A 25,331-nucleotide genomic window follows, 5' to 3' on the forward strand; every position below is an offset into this window, starting at 1 on the left:
GACCTGACCTGAAAAAAGCATAATATGCTGAGGCAGAGGCACATAATCACATGTCTTTGGAGTCCCTGAACTGTCCCTAAACAGTTGAGGAAACCTTCATGTTACAATCACAGACAGTCCTAGATGTTTCACATTACAAAAAAAACAAAAAACTCAGGGAAGCAGCTGTGCACTGCTGGAAGTCTTTCCTCTTGTAAAAGCAGAACACACAGTTTGAAAACACATTCAGGTTTCTGTCTCTTGTGCAAGTTTGGTTTTGAGTCCTTCAGTGGTGGTTAAGAAAAGTGCAAAAAAAGACTTGGAGAACCCGTACGAGTAAGTAAGTAAGCAAGTAAGATTTATACTTAACTGGAAGTGTGTTCAAACAGTATGAATCCATTTTAGAAAACAGGCTTTAAAAGGATGAGGACTAAGTAATTGGTTTGACAAGTGTATGTCAGGTTAACGTCCAGTACAAACACAGTAGCTTCCTTAGTTCAGTACAGTGGATGTGACACAACAGGGAGAAGATAGATGCTGCTTTACAGTCTAGGGTGAGCAGTTTTCACACTGCAAACAAATCCATATGAGTCATTTTATCCAAACCATGTTATTTGACAGCACTTTAAATATCCAGAAAAAGGTCTACTGCTTTGTAAAACTGCAAAACTGAATCAAGAGGAAGCTTTGGAAAAACTAAGGGATGCTTGAAACAGACTTTAATTGTATTCACAGTGCTGCAGCTAATGTCTGATCTGTCTGCCAGCTGATTGAGCGGGTCTCCAGTGTATAGCTATGCCTCTAGATCTCATTCATATCAATTTAAGGAATACAGTGTCATCACGACCAGTAAGGATGATGGCCAGAAATAAATAAAATACATCAAAGACATTTTGAAATTTTACTTTAATATGGCCATTTTGGGGCATAATTCAGAGCTTTAAAGGGCATTGAATATAAACTGGAAATCCGTCCGTCCATTCATTCATCTATCCAAACAACTGACTGTATTTCTGTTTCTTAATTTCTCCCATCTTCTCCACCATTGCAGCAGGCGGTACACAATTGTGTCATTTAAAGATACCAGACCATGCCGCACACTCCTTCCCTCAACAAATAGGAAGACGTTTCCATGGCAACCATTGAGAGAAATCTGCCACCTAAGCATAAATGACTCCCGCTGATAAGAATATTTCTCCCTGTGTTGACTTGTACGCTGTAATCCTCAGAGAAATCACTTTCAACTTCAGGGCGTTTAGTGAAATCCACGACATCCTCATCGACTGATTAAAAGGCGCTAACAGTGATTGAGTGGTACATTAAAAATCAATGGGATACCCATAGAGGAGCTGTTGAACTGACAGACCTCCATCCATAGAGAATAACTGAATCAGCTTGGCAGTGTTCAACCCCACTGTGACTCGACTTCTCACAGTCGAAGATGTCAAACATCTAACAGTGAAGTGTCATTCAGGCCGGTTACATACACAGTCACACAGGGGAACATAAAGGAAGATGATCTAATAAACGGTAGACAGCAGATTCTGGCTTACCCCGTATGGTATGAGCATCTTTCTCACACAGTGCGCACTGATCTAGCGTCAGAATAAAGCATTTTTCTAAGTCCACATAGAAGCAGCAGTGGCAAGGTGATGTGAAAATGTGACTCCACAGTGTGAGAGCAAAGTTCACAGCACTCAAGTCTACATGATGAGTGGATGGCAGACTACAGGGGTGGATGTTTGAGTCTGGCTGGATGGGTTGGCTGTTATTCTGATTGTTTGTACTGGGAGATGAAGTGTGTGTGTGTGTGTGTGTGTGTGTGTGTGTGTGTGTGTGTGTGTGTGTGTGTGTCTGTACTCTTGCCACTCGCTCTGTCACATACCTGCAGCTTCTCGCCACTCGCCGGCTGCTCCCCAGTGCTGCCATTATCTATATGTTATTTCTCATTTGTAGCTATGAAGAGACAACTAGGGTCCACACCACAGCAAAGCCCTTCAGCCCTCAGACAGTTAAGTATCTTGTAACTTACAGTGAAGAGCAGTGAGCTCCACAGCTGATTGCATAGAAACCAATAGTCCCATTGGACTGAAAGCTCATTTTCTGTTATTTCCTGTTATTCTCCAAAAACACCAACCCGGTACCATGACAATTCATGTAATACACACTCCGGTCCACAGTGTACTTTTACAATTAGACAAAGCAGAATGTGACACTGAACAGCAGATAACTACCGAAAACATAAATATGCAACGTTCTGTTAGACTTCCAAAATAAACTTTCATGTGGTCGCAGTTTGGTTAGGCACCAACACTACTTGGTTCAGGAAAAGATCACACAGCCTGAGGTGGCAGGAGTTCAGTCCGTAGGGACTTGGGAACCAGAGAGTAACCGGTTCGAGGTACTGAACCCCTATCTGCTCCCATCACTCCACATTTGCATGCCTATAAGCTCTCTCTCTCTCTGTGGTTGTACTAGGGTCTATATTTACAGTATAGGCCTGGAATAGAGTGGAAAAAACCCCAACAGTTTCCTCATTGAGGGATCAATAAAGAAAATCTACTTCTTAAAATACATAAAATCAACACTGATGAAAAGGTGCACATGCGAAATGAAACCTGACCTCCCTCACTGATTCGGCACCATGGACAGGGCTGGCAGTCACTGCAAGGAGAGTGTGTATTTTCAGACCAATGGGTGTTTTTTTTTGTTTTTTTTTTAGGATAACAGGCTGTCGGAACAATGGCATGGCACCATGGAAACACCATGACTCTAGCACCATCCACTGCCTGGCCAAATGGGTTTATGATGCAGGATTTTATGGCTAACTATGGGGAATCTCACCTAGTGAAAAGGGATGCCCGGCTTCCAGAAAAAGTAATGCCATTTTAATTTTCAGGATGAAAACAATTAAGGTATGTGTAACTTGCTCAACTGCTGACTTGATTTAAAACTGTAACAAAATATAACTAAAATCTACAAAAAGTGCTAATAGGTACTTACTATATTCTTAACACGTTATGTTATTATTGACATAACACATTGTCAATACTGTCCCTTTGCTGTCTGTCTGTGCAACGAGTTAGTTGCGGCTCCAACACAAAGATTTAGTTTCAACAAAAAGAAGTAAGCTCAAGATTTACAGGAAAAAAAGGTGTCAGGCAGCAAACACACATACAGTGCTCATTCTTCATTAATGCCCATTGGCATGAACGAATAACAGACAGTCTGACTCCAAATGTCAGTCTCTAAAATTGCCCATACAGCAAATAAACAGAACTTTTATCCCCAAAATCCTGGATGCCAAAAAAACTCCTATTGACACCTGTTAGAGAGCAGCCTGTGTTATGATTAGTGGTGCTTGATCTGAATCAGAAACTGGCACCAAAATGTCTTTGTGCTGCACATCTGCTGGTTTTGGTGGACAGAATATTAAAGTAGATCCTGTTGTTGTTGTGTTTGTCCTCTTTGAAGACGTCATCATTTCTTATCTTTCATGAGAAAAGATCAAAACTGTAACACATTTACTTCATATCTCAGGATATTCTAGATGATCTGCAGAAACATTTTCAGGTGTTAAATGAATAAGCATCATTAAAACCTTGCTGGTGAGCATCGGTGGATAGAGTCGTGCATCAAAAAGGACAAAAAACACCGCCTGCTTTCCAAACACCCTTTACCACAGTTCATTGTTGTCTGTGGAGCAGGTCAGTAATCTAATTGTGACTAATTTCCTGTCAGGCCACCAATGAGCTCCTGGCACTGAGCCCAGGTGTTCACAAACTCTTAATTTTTCTTGTACTGGCTCTTTCTGTTGCTGAGAAACAGTGAGATTTTATCTAATAACACCAATCCTCTCGCAGTTTAGCTCTGTTCATTTACTTTGATGTATTATTCGGTATACTGTGATGATTTCCTTGCTACTCTATCTCTTCTTCATCAGCAGCCAGGTCATTTACATGCAGCGTGTGCTCCCATACAGTTTTCTTCTCCGAGCCCTGTCTAATCAGCTGCTTTGCATCATCTGTCTGAAGGAGACTGGCTCCATTCCCTCTGCCTGATGCTACCCTACAGCAGATATGGCTGGGCTGGCACCGCCACTTTTACTTTGGCACGGGTCTCCGTCTGTGGAGTTGAAGGCTGCATCACGGCCCTTTAGATCTCCAATTATAGATCGAGAGTGGCAGTGAGTCTGTACTGCACTAAATTCAATTTATGTCTGTTAATATAGGTTTGATCATTATTACTGATGTCGCCAAAGGAAGAGTTTAAAAGTGGAAATCACTTGAATTAAGCCCAACTTAGTTACTGTTGCCTGGAAATTAAAAAAAAGGATTCCTTAATTTCAGACTGAGGTAGACATAAGCAGACTTCTCATTTCTAGCTGACGACTGTGAATTTTGTTGCAGCAAACAGCAGCGATTCTTTTGCAGATTTTTTCAACTGTAATATGAAATGCTGCTGGCCTTGTTGCCATTTGCAACACTTAATACACTCCGTACACTTTATCTTTTACGTTTTTGGTTTTGAGCGGGGTAAAATAACGAAAACACCATCCTATCTGTTGATATACAGAGTATTGCTTTAACTGTAGAAAGGGGTTAAATTGGGTCGGCACTCAGCCATGGCACATAAGCCTACGTATGCTACATTATGCAAGGCCCCCCCTGTCAAAGTATCAGTGATTCTCAAATGAGAGGATAAAGGTTAACTATTCATCACCTCGTGCAAATTAAAAAAAAAGGAAAATACAATGAAAGTGAATTGCCGGAATAGCAATCAGGTATTCCTGTGTTCTTTCAAATAACAGTAACATTAAGTTGATCTGTTGCAGTGAATCTTTCTTTGCTCTGTCTGTCTTCGTAACATTAGCAGGGCAGTGAATTTCTTGGTCTCTCTGTGTGGGCTGTGTTCTCTGACCTTGCCCCTGACAGAAGAGAAGAGCGTGAAATACAACTATTTATGACAGTTGATATATTCCAGTTAAAGAAAACTGCAGCTCGGAAAGATAGCCGTGTTGCACAAGAACACTCGTTGATTTGCATGTGCGTGAAATGAAACTTGCACTTTCCAGCAGCAGCAACCTCTGTGGAGACAGTCCAGAAAAGACATGGGTCGTGATGGAAGCATGCAATTTAAAAACACAACCATGATTATGTAGCTACAGCTCTGGCAAGACTGAGAACAATGGATTGACATTGACTACTGGTTAAATGTTTTTTAAATGTTGGGCAAAATGGATGCACATTTCTCACTAAATAATAACCATCAAGTATTCAGCCAGTGCTCTTGCACAAAGACTTTTTCATCAGCTTTAGTTTTCTGCACTGTGATCAGCATCAAACAATGTCTTTGATGTGTGTTTTAGTGTTTAGAGCAGATTTACAGTTTGTCAAATGATATCAGTTTTTGTAGTCTATGCGCACACACCTGAAACCACAACCCACCCCTCCCCCGTTAAGAAATCCCAATTTAACATCCAACTGTAGCCCCATGCATACAACCTGAACATGTCAATAAATACGGTAAAAACTTTTAAGTGGAGGTTTAGTATAGTAGAATAATATCATATATAATTTTCATTCATTTCACAGTTAATTTCTGATCATTTATGGCGTTTAACTATGACCACAGAGAGAATCTGCACATTTGAAGGAACATCAAAAAGAAAAAAAAATGAAATTGCCTTGAAGAAAATCACAGCAAAGACTAAACTGGAAAAAAAAAATCATTACAGAGGGAAAACCAATGTGTATTTGAGCTCTTCTTTCTCTGGGTCATGATTGTCTCTGAGTAAGGAGATTAAGATAGCATGCGTCAATCCAGGATTTAAAGAGAGGGAGAGACAAATGCAAACTCCTCACAGACAGACAACACTGCTGCTGCTGCTGCTGCTTGGACCGAATGTGCTCTAGCTCCCTGACAGTCATCAGAGATACAATAGATGCATTAATACTAACTTAATTCCCGGCTTGCTTTGGCTTCTGTCATAGATACGTTTCATCTAAAGTACATAGACGGAAAGTCTCTCTGCTCTGCTGCATTGCACGGCGTTATGATGCAACATGATTACTGTCGGTATAAGGAGAGGTGCGTGTGTGTGTGAGGGGATTATAGGAAGAAAAAAAAAACATTTTGCCAATCATTCCTGTTATGATCATTTCTCAGTTATAGCACTGAGGCAAATATTGAACCACCACTATCAGCAGAACTCTCTTTTTTTGTCGCTTTTCTGCAGTATGCAAACTATTTTTGTCAGGTAAAACTCAAAAAAATAAATATACAGTAGAGGAAAAAAAAAAAAGGAAACAGGTCTACCCAAGTTTCCAGACAGCTCTGCTGCCTTATTGCTCCACTTCCTGCCTGGAAGGAGAGCAGGTATCTGGATGTAATGCCTCAGTAACAGCTACTAAGAGGCTTTTCCTATTCTAGGTAACAAGCAGTGGGCCAGCACTAACCAGCACACTGTAATGCCAAGACAGTATGCCATCCAGAGGCTGTGAGGTTTTCCTCAAGCTCCAGTACTGTATGTGTCTGTCATTACATTCAAGCTGTTTATACTCAGTGAGCCAAACAAAACCAGCAAAGGTGTGTAAAATGTACTGCTGTTCTGATTTACTGATTTGTGGGACACCTTGAGGGTAGCACAGACAAGCTGTAAACACGAACATCATCATCCTTTTAGATGCTATGGCAAACTGTTGCTTCTTCTTCTACTTTTTTTTCTTTACACATCTAGCTGATATGGAGCAACATCATTGATTTGGAGTTTCTGGCCACTTATATAAGCACTAGTAAGCAATAGTCACTTAATTTAGCTCTACTTTTGGTCTCCACAAACCCCAGGTTTGTAGTGATGGTTAGAAAAGCCTTAAAGGAGTCTGGAAATACCATCAGAACAGCAGTACGTGTTTTCAAACAGCCCTCTGGGCTTTTTCAAAGATTGACAAGTGGATGCTTAGCTCTGTAACTTCAGGGTAATGGTAATACAGGAGAAGCAAAAAGAGATCTGATCTCTCAGTCTTACAAAGTCTCAGCGCGTGGCTTTGATATATAGGCGTTTTAAGTGTAAGTAAAATACTTTTTTCAGGCAAATGATGGAGGTTACTGACACACTGTAATAAAATGATGACAGAAATGTTCTGCGGGAAAGAAAGGTGTATAAAGTACGTGGTGCTTGTACAGCATGAGGATGGGGAGCTCGACTACACCTGCTGCTGTTGTAGCTACATTGTCAAACTTCCATCACATGTGGAGGGAAAATAGAGCTGAACATAAACACAGATTTAGTTCCTTCTAGCCTGGATATAAGATCACACCTAGTCCACAGCAAGTCCAAGAGTCCTCAGTGAAGGAAAAGGTCAAGAAAGTCGATCAGATCTTCACAGATCATTAGTTATGCAACTCTATATGGAGCCTGTGGTTTTCAGCTGGACTCCTGACATGATACATGCAGATGGGTATATGCATCCACCTATCTGCCCTGCGCACTGTGACTGTTTCACTGAGTGCAATGATGTGGAAAGGCCTCACGCAAGGATTAACGCCCGGTGCAACAGATGGTGCATTCTCCTACCCTTCCTGTTTAGCACACACACATACACATACATACACATACATACACATACATACACATACATACACACACACACACACACACACACACATTAAAAAAATATTATATGTATTACCTTTTTCTTGGGTGGCATGGTTGTTAAAGTCCACTAGTGTTGTCCCGCGGATGTAACGCTGCTTAAATTATCGCTCACCTGGCTCCAGTAAATGAAACGTGGACAAGTATTCCATGAGACCTGAGTTAACCTCTAAAACAGGTGGATATATCCGAGTGAGATGTCAAAACGAAGCAAAAAAAACAAACAAATAAAAAAGAAAACACCGCCGTTTTGTGCGTAAAGGTGAAATATTTCCCAGGAAACCGCAGGACGCCACCGGAGACACGGATGAGTGGCGTGAGGGGTTTCACTTAAGTCTGCATTGTGAGTTGAGTGTAGTTACCCTTTCCCGAGCCCTGGAGGTATTAAAGGCTTATTTCTCCATGCGGCATCTGTTGAGCTGCACACCGCACAATCTGACCTCCAGCACCGCACAAACCAAGAAGGTGTCCAAAACCGGTGCGCAACGTCCACGCGTGTTAAATTACGCAATATCTTCATCTATGTTGTTGATCGGTTTGACTTGGCTCCGTCCACTGCGCGTGTGATGCCTGATTAGTGAGTGTGCATGTGTGTGTGTGTGTGTGTGTGTGTGTGTGCATCCAAACAACTTCCTGTGGTTTGGCTGCACACATAGGAGTATTACAACGGCCTGACTCCAAAATAGAAAGATGAAATTAAAAGGCTAGCAGAACATAATACCTCTGTGGAGCCGATTTACAGCAAACAAGCTACAGACAAACCTACTGTACCCTCTCCAAGAGGACAGTAGTGACACTCCTTCACCACATTAGTTCTGTGTCTTTGTGGCACTAATTAAAACTACATTACAGAACTTTTCATTCCCACCTGTGTTTGCAGAATGTAAGTTTGTGCTCCAGGTATGATATAGTACGGTCACATGATATGATCACCAACTATTTAACTGATTTTGGTGAAACTGGATCATGTTTTAAGGAGATTTATTTTTTTCCTGGTTACCTTCTGATGTGCTCCTCCTCCACTCTCTGTGATTTGCAGAGTTTCCTGATGTAAAGTAAACTGCTGCGAACTATCGCTGCTGTTAAGGAATCCTGGCTCAGTTTGTTAGCTGGGCTGCTAGGACTGTGAGCTCAGAGCACCAGGGGAAGTATTAATGTTTGTACCACAGGTGTTTTGGACCACCAGGACGAGGAGGTTTTCAGGCCCAAGGAGCAGGCGAATGCTGCCTGGTACTGTAGCAGAGCCGGCGTCGTGCCAGAACAGGAGCTGGGCAAGTGGGGGCATGTAAGCTGGCATTGCAGACACTATAGACAGAGACGTCAGAGACGTTGACAGAGTAAGCTAACTTTTAGGGACTGACTTTTAGTCGTTGGCGAGAGCTTGTTGAAATAAAAGGCTGAAAAACAGACACCGAGCTGGGCTGACTGCTGTTGGACTAGTAAGTAATACAAGCTGGCTGCTATGTCTTGTGTTGTTGACCTTGCTTAATTTTTTTGATCATAAGTAATATAATCTATAATCACAACACATACACATGTATAACTGTTCATATTTACCACAGTGGTACTGCACATGAATCTGGGGGCGGATTTAAGGATTCAAGGAGTTTTATTGTCATTACAGCACATGTAAAACATGGGATGAAACAAAATTGGTTTCCCCTGGTCCCGGAGCAGCCCGATATCAAATATAAAATATATATATAGAATATAAATATAAAAAGGAAAGGAAATTTTAATTGTCAAACAAGTATATACAATAAATAGAAGAAGAATAAATAGAAGAAGAAGAAGATCACAATATACCAATTTCTCTGCAGTGTTACTTTAAAACGTTGCACTTGCCAAGTATCATCCACACACAGAGCTTCCTTCCGCACATGTTGTATCCTCAAGTTACCTCAAACTGTGTGGCTCTGCCTTCAGTGGGCCGCGTCCTACACATGTGTAAATACAGTATGTGTTATAAAAAGCATGAAGCATCCTCGAAGCATTGTTTCCCAACCTGAGGATCAAGACACCTCCAAGAAATGTTCACATGTAGGCCTACAGCAATGTAACGGTGCCCTGGGAGCAAATAGGGGTTTGTTGCCTTGCTCAGCAGTGCCAGTTCACCCAGGACGTTCCACTGGCACCTCTCTAGCTACCAGTTCACACTTGAACCGGCCACCCTCCGGTTCATCAAGTCCCTATCGCTGCCCCTTTTATGTATGTCTACACTGTGGTAATCTTCTCCTCCACCACTGTTTAGCCTAAAGGGAAGTAACGCTGCATGGTCCATTTATCACCACAGCCTGTAACCCAGGCATCCACGGGACGTCAGCAGATGGGCGATACGGTGAGGTACCAAAATCTCCAGGGAGAGCTTTGTTGAGGCGAGAGACACAGATGAGAGTGTTAGATAACTGAGAATGGAAATGAAACATCCAGGGGTGGAGTGTGACAGTGTGGAGCAAGAAGCTGTGACAATGACCTCTGTGTCAGACACACATCTGGACCTGCAATACACAAACAGGCTGCAGATGCACACACACACACATGTCCTTATCAATGTCCCTAACTGCTGGAGTGGACATCACCAGCAGAGGTCAGACAACTGTGATCACAGCAGCTGTGACAGAGAAAGAAAGAAAGACGGTAAATGGAAAGTCCCAACATTTAGTGTATGACCTGGGGTTGAACCAGACTAGGGGTTTTATTAAATCTGCTCCATGACACCTCAAATGTCCTTCAGCAAAAGCCAGCTCTGCTCATGTGCTAAAAAACATAGTCCAACATAGTCACTGCTTACTTTGACTCTCTCTAAGGACATCTATGAGATTATTATAAGGTGGTCGAATCATTCCTGTGCTTCTGAGCTTCCCATGGAATATATGAAGAAGCTAGAATATTCTCCAAACCTTCTGAATTATTTATATACTCTATACACTAATGTCATGCTCCCTCTAAGTGTGTGTGCATTTATTTCTGAATCTACAAGTATAAACACTGTAATATACTGTGCAAATATTCTTAATTGTTTTTCCAGTTACAGTTGGAATAAGTTGACAGCAAATGCACCATTAATGTAATATGCCACATACAAGATTGCCCAATTAACATCAAGAAAAAACATAATTTTCCTTCATTATTGTTCAGGTGGTGTGCTGAGACTGTCCTGCGCTGGCGTATCTATGACGCAACTCTGCAAAGCACCCATCAATCATCTCACCCCCCCTCCCATGCATACGCAGCACACGTGTTCATGTACACATGTGCTCTCACACATACATAAACAAACATCTGTCCCTAAGCTTCTTACAGCTAGATTGTGTGTTTCTCTGCGTGTGCGCTGTCAAGCTGGGGCTAGTAGTGCAGGGCAGGGCAGCCGGGGCAGAGATGGATGGCACGCACGATTTCAGCCAATGCTTCAAGACCTCGGCCTTTTACTCTGCAGTCCACACAGCTAAAAACCACACATCTACCCTAAAAACAGACTCCAGAACTCATTAGCGCTCGCAATTGGATGCAACCAAAAAGTATTTTCATTCAAGTGTAAACTGCGGTTAAGCAATGTCAGCACACGTTAGTCCCTCCCACTTCGCACTCATTGATTGGAGCCTAATCATTCTTTCTTTTTTGTTAACGCTCTTTTACTTTTCAGCTGGCTGAGCTGGATGGTGTTAAACAGGCTGGAGTAGAGCACAGAGGGCTTTAGGATAGTTGTGATCTCACAGCTGTTGGACACATCAAGACAGATGTGCAAGACAAACAAAGACAATTGTTTTTTTTCTGTTCTCTATCTGGAATCCTAACTAATCCAAACTGCTGGATATTGAAATTCCTATAAAATATATATATATGAAGCATTTGTTTCAATAAAATCTACCAGCCAGTGAGGCAGTACTCACCCAGGAGACATTTTTGTTCTTGGGCACTTTTGACATGGCTTGTGGGTGGAAAGGCCGAGGGCCCGACTCCACCCGGCGTCCTCACACACGCACACAGATCCCAGTCCGCCTTCAGCCCGCTCAGAGGTGGAGATGGACTTTTCATTTGATGTCCTCCACTGTTTCCCTCCCTGTGCGAACTACCCTCACAAGAGTTTCAGATTTGGAGTGTCGCCCTCCAATCACACCCAACTAAACATGATCCAGATCTACCTCAAGTAGGAGAAAGAGGAGGAGGAGTGGGAGAAAGAAACGAGAGAATAATATAGAAAAGGTGCCCGTCAGAGGCAGAAATAGAACATGCAGGAAAGTTCCTTCAGTCCTTCACCTGAATCCTCCTCTTCTTGCTCCTTGTGAGCGGCTGTCTGCTCTCTTCAGATTCATAAACCCTCTATGAATATGCAACCAAACATCTGGCTGATGCCCCTCCTCCGTGATGCTGGAGGCTGGGACCAGCAAATGGCCAATCCTGCCCTCCTCACATCTGGGAGAGAAGTGACTGAGAGGAGATGGATGGATGGAGGGAGAAAAGAGGAAAGGAAGGAAGGATGAAATATGGTGCTGAGAGGGGAAAGAGGTGGAGGAGCAAAGCTAGGGAGGTGGAAGGATGGATGAGGTGGAAGAGGGAGGACAGACGACTGGAGAGGGCCAGTCAGTAGTGGGCCTGACGGGCCGGGTTACTGATCCCTAACATGAGATTAAAGGAAAAAACATGTTAACACTGAATTGGTTGTTGTGAAATACAGAATTTTCCCCTATTAATTTCCCTCATAGACAAAAACGAGACACAGTTTTTGATTGTAATCGCACCGCTGAGCCACAACAGTGACTGATCAGAGAGAGGAAGTGATGGACTGACAGAATAAAAGATTTATTACAGTTGAATGCCTCTCTTTGTCAATCCCGCATTTCTAACTCACTAACGTTACACTAAACTCTCCGTGTAACTCCGATATTACTGACAGTCTTTAACAGAGTTTGTTTTTCACTACTGTATCCAGCTAGCCAGTGATGTTAACATTATCAGCTTACATTAGAGCAGATAAACGCAGTTTAATCCATTCCTGCACTCAAAGCTCTTTAAGTGCACAGTATCTCTCTAAGTACAACCGCGTGTACACTGCTTCAACGTGGAGAAATTCAAAGCTCGACATGCCCACGGTCACTTGTTCTGGTTGCTGAGCTGCAGTTTAGCGAATGTTTAGTTGTCATTTGTACAGAAGCCCTAAAGGGTCATACATACATACATTTTATTCCACCCGTTTTCCCGTGATAACGAGATAATTAATTTGAGAAAACAAAACGATAGTCTAGTGTATTAAATCATTGCAGGAAACATCATTTAGTGTAGCAATGTCAACTGCGGTCAAGTACGGAAGCCCTAAAAGGTCATACATACATATATTGTATTCCACCTGTTTTCCCATGATAACGAGATAATTTTCCTCTGTTTTCCAGTGATAACGAGATAATTAATTTGAGATCTCGAGAAAACAAAACGATAGTCTAGTGTATTAAATCATTGCAGGAAACATCTTTTATTGCAGCAATGTCAGAGGAGCAGGAGACACCTTTAGTGTGTTTTGTATTTGTTCTTGTTTTGTCTCAAAACTCAAAACATTTCAAACTGAGTTTGAAATACAGATAGCCAGTTTTTCAGGCTCAGTTAGATTGTGGCACTAATGTGTACATTATCTATAGCAAGGCATAAAGTTATTTCAGCCTGTGTCAGGTCTTGATTGAAGAGATATGTGATGCGGTGATCGATATTCTCCTGCTCCTCTGACATTGCTACACTAAATGATGTTTCCTGCAATGATTTAATACATTAGACTATTGCTTTGTTTTCTCGAGATCTCGAATTAATTATCTCGTTATCACAGGAAAACGGAGGAAAATTATCTCGTTTTCACGGGAAAACAGGTGGAATAAAATGTTTGACCTTTTAGGGCTTCCGTACATTTGTACATCTCAGTCTATCAGTGTTTTAATTTGTCTATTTTGAGGTGTTGGTAAACTTATTTCTGAGCTAGACAGAGCCAGCCTAGCCGTTTCCCTCTGCTTCTGGTCTTCATACTAACTAACTAACTAGGGTAATTGCCTCTTGGCTCCAGATACTCTATACTTAACACAGACATGAGTGCGATTGATGGAAAGATAAAGAATAAGTGTTCCTTTAAGATAAAATATCCAATTTACAGACTGCAGTTGAATTACTTTTATCTAAATAATGACAGGAAATATATCATAACCTAAAGTCAGACACTGTATATTTAATTTAACAACTTCCAGGTGCATGTTTTAACTTTATAAGCAATTAATGTAAGCCCTCTTTACTTGTCTAAATTCCTGAGATTATAAAATAAATAAATATATATCTGAAGCTGAACAGCCTTGAATAGCTTTTTTGGTCCTACACAGATCCTCGTCTGTGATCTACAATCCCATCGCCTCCAGTGAGGTAGGAAATAGCAGTGTGTGTGTGGAAACAAGTCAATACTGAGCCTGCAGCGTGTTTACCAAATCCACGGGATCTCAATTCGGCGTGATAATCAATGTGCACCTTAGCACTGTATGGATCTGTGGCCCCTTATAGATTCACCTCGACAGAAGTAGGCTACAGGAAGGAAAAGAATCACAACTACCTCTGCAGCATGAAAAATTCAAGAGAACACGTTGGATTTCTGCACATGAAATAAAACTGGAGGCAGAAATCTGGCACCAAAAGCAGAACAAAAAAAAAACACTAGGAGTAATGGTATTAACAGAGCTAAGTCTATTTCCTGTAAATTAATCAAAAGTCAGCAGGCTATTCTGGTCAGTGTGTGAGAAGGAGAACATTTTTCACACGTATCCTCTTCTCCCCAGATTTAGAACATTTGAATATACATTTCAGTAATCGGATTTTAAAACTTGCCTCGTGTAAAAAAACAAGCAGAAAGATAAACTCACTGTCACTACTGAACACCAGACGTAAAAATACTTAAAAAAAATACCACCTGTGATGATATTTGTTTGTTTTTACTTGTTAACCCTCTCCCAGAGGTCACATAAAGTGATGTATGATTATAGACAAACTCCTGCTTCTATCCCCTTCAGACTGATGAATTCATGTTAATCAATGATTTTCTAAAAATGGCTTGTTTTAAATTCTTTATAAATTCTTCACATTATCTCTTGGTTCCTTACAAACCAATAAAAATAAAAGGTGCGGCTATGTCATCCACAATTATTGGGCAAATTCCCCAAAAACAAAAGTTTTTGCTGCAACACTTTGTGTTTCCATCCAAAATACAGTACAGCATTTAAGTAATGACTGTCTTTTGGCACACGGATATATACAAGTATACCTGTGCTGTCTGTTTTTCTTCCTTAAAATGAGCAAGATATTAAAAGTGTACATGAGTAGAGGCTTCGCTTTTCGCTCCAACAAGTTTAAAACAAGTGGAGAGGAATGAGAGGTTAAGAACAAATGTCCAGAAAGTTTGTCTTTGCTCTTTTGGCAGATTTCTACAATGGCGATGACTGAGCCCTGCCCTTCACCTGTTGGCCGAGCCGCCCTCACACTCAGCATTATGAAAACAGCAGCAACTAAGCAGAGAACAGTGAGATATCTTAAGCTCCTTCTTAGAGCCAGGCAAGCACTTAAGGTAATCCAGCATTGTTCTCTGCCAGCAAAGGCCAAACCTGGAGGAACATGTCAGAATAAGAATTTAAAATAACATGTGGTTAAAAGACAAAAAAAGAAAAAGAAGAAAGATAAAAATCTGTTGATTTGGATGTGTATTATGTATTTTGTGCTAAATCACAAGTGGTTCCCAATCTTTTTAGTTTATGAGCCTTTAAATCAAAAAGTGCTCCCACTCATCAGACTGTTTCATTTATTGAGTTTTCAGAGGCATGATGAGAGAAAGCTATCAATTTTATAACAAAAAAGCAAAGATCAGAGACAAATCTGCTAAAATAAACATAAATCGGGCAGTACAATATATTTATTTTCTAATAGTCATTTTTCGAACCCCAGATTTATTCTTCAACACCTTGTCGCCTCCAGGTTTGGGAAGCATTGCCCTAAACCAAGTTCTGACACGCATCGATCCATCCTATTTTAATCCTATTGATGACTGTGTAGCTGGCACTCATAATGTGCTGTAGCAAATGGAGTGAAAATAACGGATGAGTAATGTACTTGCACCACAACAGGCATTAACCATTTATCATAAGCTTTTCAAGCCTGAGTGCATCTAAACAATGCATCTTGCATACTCTTTTATTTTTAGTTCCTTTTATTTACACGCGTTTTCTCAACTCAGGGTTTCTATTTTTTGCTAAACTGTTGTAAGCACAGAAAATCAATGACACTATACTGACTCTGGGCACCAAGGTCCCACTTCTTGATGTGTCACTGCTTTTAGCTGTGCGTGGCTTTTTGATCCTGTAAGTTTCTTTCCCCCCCGGCTTGTTGCTGAGGTGGGCACACATTGCATGGAGCGGCACAGATTGTGGTAATCTGTGAGGCTTCTGTGCCGACAGTCCATTGAGTGCTGACAGTAAGCCTAATTCATGTAGGAATGTGGTTACGATAGGGTCCACTGCAGTCAGCGCCATCACACAATGCACAGCTCGGAGACTCTATAGTATCAGCTGCAACAGGACTGAAGAGGAAAAAAAAAAGCAACAATGACTGTATAGTGATGAAGCAAGCAGACAGAGAGGGGAAGAGAGTTAAAGACGAGAAGAATTAAAGAGGAACAGGTGGAGGAGAGGAGTGAGCCTTGTCCTCCCTGCTCCTCTCTGTCATTGAGAGGACAGTAAAACCTGGCCTGTAATGAGATAACTGCACCTGTCTGTCCTCCCCCCGATCATCTGCTCCTTCAGACAGCTCAGCCAGGACAGCTGATGTGAGGACTCGAAGCAGCTGTCATGTAATTAAAATCAACTTATGCAAAAAAACAAAATCAGAATTGTTCACTTCACTTGCTTGCTGGTGGTGAAATCAAACTGTTGCCTCACGGTGGAAAACAAACCAGAGGTGAAACCAAGCGAATGCAGTTTATTGGCGTTTAGGTAATGTTTTCATGGAGTCCTGTACTGGGATCAATACAGCGAGCTGTTTGACAATGCCGCTGTCTGTCCTGATAAACTGCAGCCCGGCTGAAAACTCACATAGACCTGGAGGAGTGAACAACCTTAGCAGCAGATAACAGGTTGTAACAGCCACACTCACAGCTACTCGTAACTGTAAATGTGAATGAATCGACGGCATTATTTGTAAAAGTATACTAGTGACTGCACATGCAATTATATGTTTGGAATAATCTGCTCATGTATCACCCCCTCCTCCTCCTCCTCCTCCTCTCTCGCTCTCTCTCTCTCTGCCACAACACAACTCCGCTGTTGCTATGGGATCAAAAACATGGGGATGGATGCCGCAAGTGATGCTGCGATGGTCACTTACATAGGTGGACTGCACTCTCCGCCAGTGTCCCAGCCCACAGCAATACATCAAGACATCCAGTTGGGGGAAGGAGGAGGGGACAGGCCGATAGGTGGTAGGTCGTCTCAGGCCAGGCTCACACACATAGGATCCTCATGGCACAGGTGATCCACCTGATCGCCTGCTCTTCAGCCGAGTTGGGGATCCCGCAAAAAGACACCCCTTAATGTCCACAGGTTCTCGCAAAGGGTTGGGGATGAGGGGGACGGTGGTTCAGTGGCCGGTCCCTCTCATAAGTTATGTCCTCGGTTAAGTTCAGGTGATCCGGACGCCAAAAAAAAAAAAAAAAACACCTCACAGGATCTTCAAAGTCTGGAGCCGGGATCCGATCTAACGACCAGTCTGATGTGCTGAGGAGTGTGCAAGGTTCGTATGTCTTTTTGTGTTAATGTGTGTGTGCTCACCTCATCTGAGAAGGACAGGTGGCTCATCTGCCATCCTTATTTACCCTCCCACTACCCTACCTCACCCCCCTCTCTCTCTCTCTCTCTCTCTGTCCTGACTCACCCTGTCGAAAAAGAAAAAAAAACAACCCTCCTCTCTTCCAGCCTCCCTCTGGCTTAAGCCCCCCGAATAGTCTTGCAACAAAAACTAAATGTCATTTTCTTCCTTCTGTGTGTGTGTGTGTGTCTCTCAGTGCTCTCTAGTGTATCCAATCAGAGCGCTTGCATCACTCCACATCCGTCTTGCCTGTATCCCCTGTCTGTCCCTTCCTTGTAAGCCCACCCTGGGTGTCCAGATACAGAGATTTTCAGGTTCTGTGCAATTCCTCTTTTCTTCCTCCTCAAAAATCCCAGCTCTATAGCTCCTCCTCCTCCTCCAGTATCTCTACCTCTCACTCCACCACGCTGCTTCCCTCTCTCAAGGGTCCTCTCTCATCAGGAGCGTTCCTGCTTACCTGAGTCACTCCTTGCACTCCTGTTGTGACTGTGGATGCACGTGTGCGTGTGTGTGTGTGTGTGTGTGTGTGTGTGTGTGTGTGCAGGCTGCAGCTGAAGCTCACAGCTCTCCCTCTCTCTCTGTTGCCATGCTAGAGCAGGTAACATTCGGCTAGCGCAGGAGACACACAGCCTGAATTCAAATGCGCCTCCAGCCTCTCTCCGATTTACAAAGCCTCCACCCTCTCCTCTCATCTCTCCCTCCTCTCTTCATCTCTCCTCTCTTCCCCCCCGTCTCATTCTCTTCATCTCTGTCCACAACGTCTGCTCCCTCTCCCTCCACTGTTGCTTCCTTCAGAGTGATCCCCCCCCCCCCTCTCTGCTGTCGCGCTCAGTCTTGTTTTCCATGTTACCTGGAGAGTGAGATGAGGAGGCACTTGGAGTAAATCCTGCTTCACCTCAATGCTGAAAAAAAAGGACTCTCTCTCTCTGTCTGTTTCTCTTCATGCCATTTATGTCTATAATTTAGTTTTAAAAACTCTTGACGCAAGTGAAGGAGATCAGTCAGTGCGGTGAGAATATTTCAACGTGAAAGAATTCAACTCGTTTCTAAGAGTGCAGATGAGTGTCTGTCATCTGTTTTTGACTAGATTTAATCTTTTTAGGCAAAGAAGAATAAAAGTCAGCACCTATGCTGGCAGCTCTGAGGCTGTACCTACGCACAGTGATGCATTGATTGTGATGCAACATCAGCGCACTAACATGCCCTCAGTGATAATGATAACATGATAATGTTCGCACTATTTTAGTTGAGTAGCAGGCGAGGCTGATGAGAAATGTCACTGGTATTGCAAAGTTTGTTTTCATAAAGCTTTTGACAATTAATTGATTGATTAAAATTGATTGATTGATTAAATTTGGACCTGATGATGGCTCTAGATGAAAAGTTAAAGGGGTCAACACGATTATCGGACGTCATCCTGAAGGGGACAATTTCATGGCAATCTGTCCAATTCACCTGTTGGTGGCTCTAAAGGAAAAATAAAGCCACATGGTGGGATTCATTCTTTGAACACAAATCTTTGTGGCACAATTTCTGTCAACTTATCTTGAATTTTTGACCTGCTGGTGGGGACAAATTAAAAGTCTTTATAAAGCATCTTCTGCGCACTTTTTTTTCCGACCATTTAAATTCATGCCATTGATCCAATAGCTCAGGCTGGACCGAAGTGGTCCAGACTATAATAAATGATAGACTGTCATTGATAAGAACCAACCAGATATAAAAATAAATAAATAAATAAATAAAGTGAAATTTGCATTACTCACCACAAACCTAACACTTGTAAAAGATATGCGACAAATTAAAAGTGTTGAAATACACAGAAAACTTCACAGAGCTTGGCTGCTGGTTACTCAAGAACTTCTCACATAGGTTTGTAATGACAGTTCTGGACTTAAAACCTCTAAAACTCTGGCTACAGCCTTGAGATCTGTGTTGAAGAAATATGAAATATGAATATGAAAAAAGGCTGCAATTGAATCTACTTGCAAAGGTGCTTGAAATAAGTTGATTTGAATTTAAAATATCAAAGTAATCCTGCAGAACTGGCAGATTATTTTCACCCGGTTTAAGAAAATGATACTCTGGGGACGCAATTGCTGAATAGGAAGTTAAAACTGGATGAATTAATGTAAAGCCTCTCTAAGCACGCATGAAAGGTTCATTTGGTGACAAAAAAAAGGGAAAGCCTGTGCCTCAGAGAACTCTTTATAGCTGAACGTGGATCTTACAGACTCGGATAAAGAGGAATAGATGCAGGCTGTTGCTTTTGTTTTGTTTTTCTTTGATCATGAGGAGCATTTATTCTGTGTTACAGGAATATATATATAAATAAATAAAGTGCTCTGCAGTCACGACATACTGTAAAATAGCCACAATAACTCAAGCTGCACTAATGCTTTCTTGCAGATTATAGTATGAATCATTAAGGAGGAGGATGATCGTGGCTATGGGGAAATTAAGGGAAGTTAATTTTAGTTTTCATACCAGTAAATGAAAGCAGGCCAGCTCTCATCCCTCCCTGTGAATTACAGCTGCCTGTCTAGCGTCCCGTCACTGGCCGTGTATATCATTAATAATGCTGTTAACAAATCTTCCTTCTCGGTGTGGCAACGCAGTTCAAGCTGATATAAATTTCTGCTTGAGATTCACTCAATTTATCACCAAGGATGCAGCAGGACGTTTGCTGCCATTTTTCAAATTCCTTCATTTTCTCCTTCTTTTTTTTTTTCTTTGAGAGACAGGAGCCACCGATTTGGCAATTCCCTTAAACAGTTTGTCCCGCAGCCCCAGCTCATCCATCAGACGGACAAAGACCAAGTGCTCCATGGGGTATAATTCTGTCAGACTTGTGCTGGTGGAAGACTACCGATTATACACCAGCGTCTCTCTGTGGTGTCACTGTGGCATGCTGTATTGACACACACACATACATACACCAAGGTTACAAAACAAAGAGTTATATGGCCATGAAAACACATAAACCACCACGCTGCCTGCAGCACAGGCAAGTGACAAGGGTGCTAATTTGCAACAGCCAAGGACAAAGCAAAGAATTAGAAGCTGCAAGACACAACGAAAATCTATTTATCAGCTGGTTCTCTCCTAGAAAATAACCATGAAAGCATGAGAGGAAAAAGAAAAACAGATAATATTTGCACTGGTGGAAGAAGTATTCAGATCCAAGTAGTACTCGTGCAGTTTTTGCTTTGATATTTCTGCTGCATTAATGTGTATGTTGCATTTTACTGCTATAGTTGAGCTAATTTTATCTAATTTACATCCTGTTAACTTGTTTAATCTACAGCAATGCATCATGGTCTGTAAGATCATCATATGTTTGTTGTGTTGTGTTGAACTCCATATTTTTAAAAAGTCAACTTTCCATGAGTTTAGAAAAACAGCCCTGTTTTTCTGCTTTGTTGTTTCCAGCTAATCCAAGGAGCATTTTTAAATAGACTTTTTTCAACACATAAAGGAACACTTCACATCTTTCAGTTTATTTGAAATATTCTAAACCATAATCACCTTATTTGTACTTAAGTGTAATACACAAGTAAATCTACTGAAATCTACCCAGATCGTGGTAGCTGAGTAAGTGGTGTTTTAATAAAATTAAAACAGCACTCAGTTATGTTAGAAACATGCCTTTATACGCATTAAAAGGAGAGTGGAAAGCAATTGCAGATGTAACTAAACCTTTTCATGGCATGATTATCCCGTGAAGAAACACGTCTATCCTGAAGAGAGTGCTCTGTTCCAGACTGACAGTGTCCCCATCCTCCGACATGGTTTTTGTCTCAGACAAAGACATTGCAACAAATTGTGGAAAAAATCTTGTCATCGACTTAATACATGATACTTAAATCATAATTATTCAGTCCATTCATTCAGTGGCAGATGATAAAAATCTTTATTTCAACCGCTAAGTAGCTGAAAAATGGTTAATAATCATTAATAATGTCATTATTCTAATGCTGGCTTTGGTGGCATTTTTAATGATGTTGATTTTTCTTACTAAAGTTATTAGAGGTTAGCCACTGTGAAATAAAATGGAAATTTTATGACTAGGACGAGTTCCTTTCTTTAAAATATAAACTTGTTTCATATATGTTTAAGGAAGCAAGAGCTGCTGCCTGACAGTTTACTGTGTGTTTGATTTTAATACTTAATAGTTTTGTTGTATATAATTATATATTATTTTACACATCACTTGTTTATTAATCGTTAGTTGACTCATTGTTTATAACATATAAATACTGTCAAAATGTTTCCACCAGTGTTTAAACAAACAACATTTATTTAACAGTTTGAAATGGTTTAAAATCGTTTGTGTACGACAAAAGTTTTTTCATCACCGTTTGGAGTTTAGATAAAAAAAGAAAAATGTAGCAGGTAAACATAACTTCATCGTCAGTGTCAATAAATACATTTGGATTCAAATACGTCACAGAAAAATGAGAACAGTTTGCTGACTGTTTGCTCCAAACTACCAGAATCATTTTTCACACTTTGGTTTGGATGAATGGTCGTACAATACATGTGCAGCCATTGCAATTCAAAACGTGTTGTTCTTCATGATCAGTACTGCTGCTCCCCCACACATAAATACACCAACTGTTCAACCATCCACAATCAAAGCGGATCTTTCATTAACAACAGAATGTGCCACTCCTCCTCAAAACATGCTCTGCCTTTTGAAAATCCTCAGCTTGGTCAGGAATGTAAAGTAGATAAAAGTCAGGCTCACCAGCACATTTTTTAACGGGTACAACACAGGAGTTACATAACCAAACACAGCAATCAGAGCAACTCGAATGATGAAGAAAGGAAAGTCCTGCAGAGCGACTCCAGCAAAAGACAATAACGGGTTGTTAGGAGTGATGACCACGCGGAGAGTAGACATGAAGGCAAAGATGTAGATGGGAAACACCCAGACTGAGTAGAAGACATCTGGATGCCCTGCCACTCTCACCATATCCACAGTGTCAAGCCAGAACATAAAGCTATTCAGAAACACTTCTGCCCTTCCATCCCTCTTCCACAGGAAGCCCACAGGACCAGAGTAGGATCGTGGACGTGAGGAGTACACGTAGGCAGCGGTGGGTGCTCGTAAGCTGGGTGTTGAATGGCCGGGTGAGCCGCTGAAGTCCTGCCATCTGCCTGAGGCGCTGCCATTCCTGGCCTCTGGCTGGACTTGGGTCAAACCATTTTGGCCTTCATCAGTGTGCAACTGGCTGGCTACTGTGGTCACATGTTCCAGGTGGGTGAGGACGGGGCCTGATATGTCAAGGTCAGGATCCAGGCTGTCTGCTGCAAATGGCAAAAGCACAAACAACATCAGCCCCTCCTTGATATAAAGGGGGGGTGTAACACAATTCAACAACATCCTCCAAAGGTTGAATCAGCACCTTCTCTGAAACAGAAACTGAAGATTATAACATTCATAAAGGTTTTTATTGCGGCACTTTGCATAAGACTGCATACCTGTGTATCATCAGTGTAGGAGTTCAGATTCTTTTCATGACCGAGCAAAACAATACCTAAACAATCAAACACCTTAAACGTGCGTTTATCAGCAGGTTTACTCACATTTTTAGTTAAAAGTCATGCTGGTCTCAGAAATGTCTGGTCTCTGAGTCATTCACTCAGTACTTTATTTTTTTAAACTTTTTGCTGGCTCACTGTGGCCACTTGAAAACAAATACATGTGAAATAGTAAAAGGTCCAATTGGTGGATTAACTGAAAAATAGCAGTTTATAGATGTCACATTAAAGAGTGCTTTAGAGGCTTTTGAGGGTTGATTTGAACCTTTCCCAAACTATGTTATCGTCTTTAGGATCTTTAATGTTTCTGTTCATTATTGTGATGAGTCACACCTTTTTCTGTTCTTAAGAGCCGTTGTGAAGCTCAGCGTGTACAGCCGCCATCTTGGCAGTTCAGCATATGCCGCCTCCCGGATAAACTAAAATTGGGCAATGTCAATCAAAGTGGTCATGCTTTTAATTGTGGTTTAAGCTTTATTATAATTTGAACTGTACCCTCAGTACAGTTGTCATGAACAGGAAAATTAGCTATAGAGACCAAAACAGTTTTTTGTACCAGGCTGTAAACATGTTTATTTCTGCTGTAAATTTGGACATTTTAACATGGGGACTTATGGAGACTGACTCGTTCTGTAGCCAGCCTCAAGTGGACGTTTGAGGAACTGCACTGGCTTCACTTCACAGCCCTGGAGGTTGCCACTTGGAGCCAACATGAACAATGCCATGAGCCTTAAACTGATGCAGCTAAATGGAATTCAAGTATAATTAATTGTATTTTTTATACCTTAAAAAATAATTTGAAACAGCTTCAAGCCTTACATTTTCCAATGAGCTTGCAGGGGCGAATCCTCTCTACGATATCCACACAGATGAGGGAGAAAAGCACCAAGGAAACAGGCAACTCTGTGAAATGGTCGAGCAGGAGTCCTCTGTCCACCTGCACCTACAGCATAAGGAAAGTCCTGCAGAGCGACTCCAGCAAAAGACAATAACGGGTTGTTAGGAGTGAACCACGCGGAGAGTAGACTGAAGGCAAAGATTAGATGGGGACACCCAGACTGAGTAGAATACATCTGGATGCCCTGCCACTCTCACCATATCCACAGTGTAAGCCAGAACATAAAGCTATTCAGAAACACTTCTGCCCTTCCATCCCTCTTCCACAGGAAGCCCACAGGACCAGAGTAGGATCGTGGACGTGAGGAGTACACGTAGGCAGCGGGGGGGCTCGTAAGCTGGGTTTGAATGGCCGGGTGAGCCGCTGAAGTCCTGCCATCTGCCTGAGCGCTGCCATTCCTGGCCTCTGGCTGGACTTGGTCAAACCATTTTGGCCTTCATCGTGTGCAACTGGCTGGCTACGTGGTCACATGTTCCAGGTGGGTGAGGACGGGGCCTGAATAGGTCAGGTCAGGATCCAGGCTGTCTGCTGCAAATGGCAAAAGCACAAAACAACATCAGCCCCTCCTTGAAAAAGGGGGGGGGGGTAAACACAATCAACAACATCCTCCAAAGGTTGAATCAGCACCTTCTCTAAAACAGAAACTGAAGATTATAACATTCATGAAGGTTTTTATTGCGCCTTTTGCATAGACTGCATACCGTGTTATATCAGTGTAGAGTTCAGATTTTTCATGACCGAGCAAAACAATACCTAAATAATCAAACACCTTAAGCGTGCGTTATCAGCAGGTTTACTGCTCACATTTTTACTTAAAAAGTCATGCTGTCTCAGTTCTGGTCTCTAGCATTCACTCAGTACTTTAAACTTTTTGCTGGCTCACTGTGGCCCTTGACAACAAATACATGTGAAATAGTAAAAGGTCCAATTGGTGGATAATAAAAATACAATATATAGATGTCACATTAAAGAGGTACGAAAAATATGTGCTTTAGAGGCTTTTGGGGGTTGATTTGAACCTTCCCAAACTATGTTATCGCCTTTAGGATCTTTAATGTTTCTGTTCATTATTGTGATGAGTGTACTGCGCCATCTTGGCAGTTCAGCATGCGCGCCTCCCGGATAAACTAAAATTGGGCAATGTAATCAAAGTGGTCATGCTTTTAATTGTGGTTTAAGCTTTATTAATTTGAACTGTACCCTCAGTACAGTTGTCATGAACAGGAAAATAGCTATAGAGACCAAAACTGTTTTTTGTACCAGGCTGTAAACATGTTATTTCTGCGTGGAATTTGGACATTGAACATGGGGACTTATGGAGGCTGACTCGTTCTGTAGCCAGCCTCAAGTGGACGTTTGAGGATTGCACTGGCTTCACTCCACAGC

The 25,331-nt window shown here is 41.8% G+C and overlaps 2 protein-coding genes across 4 annotated transcripts in view; both read right to left on the minus strand.

The window, feature by feature from the left end:
• The window catches only part of cacnb2b (calcium channel, voltage-dependent, beta 2b), a 37,361-nt gene extending 19,377 nt beyond the window's left edge, over positions 1-17,984 (minus strand). Inside the window, exons 1-2 of one of the 3 annotated variants that reach the window (XM_027289563.1) lie at positions 7,996-8,239; positions 7,671-7,802 (exon numbers count right to left, since the gene is read on the minus strand). In XM_027289563.1, coding sequence (XP_027145364.1) covers positions 7,671-7,688 — 18 coding nt within the window. In that variant the 5' untranslated portion in view covers positions 7,689-7,802; positions 7,996-8,239. Of the gene's footprint in view, positions 1-7,670; positions 7,803-7,995; positions 8,240-17,020 lie in introns of those variants that run through there. The other 2 variants (XM_027289557.1, XM_027289562.1) reach the window with 2 other exon arrangements.
• A 3,866-nt stretch (positions 17,985-21,850) lies between these two features.
• The window catches only part of tmem236 (transmembrane protein 236), a 5,942-nt gene continuing 2,461 nt past the window's right edge, over positions 21,851-25,331 (minus strand). Inside the window, 5 exon segments of the mRNA XM_027291673.1 lie at positions 21,851-22,813; positions 23,985-24,091; positions 24,093-24,156; positions 24,159-24,343; positions 24,404-24,473. Of these exon segments, the coding sequence (XP_027147474.1) occupies positions 22,179-22,813; positions 23,985-24,091; positions 24,093-24,156; positions 24,159-24,343; positions 24,404-24,473 (1,061 nt within the window). The 3' untranslated portion in view covers positions 21,851-22,178.

The sequence above is a fragment of the Larimichthys crocea genome, chromosome II, assembly GCF_000972845.2.
Source record: "Larimichthys crocea isolate SSNF chromosome II, L_crocea_2.0, whole genome shotgun sequence".
NCBI classification, from domain to species: domain Eukaryota; kingdom Metazoa; phylum Chordata; class Actinopteri; family Sciaenidae; genus Larimichthys; species Larimichthys crocea.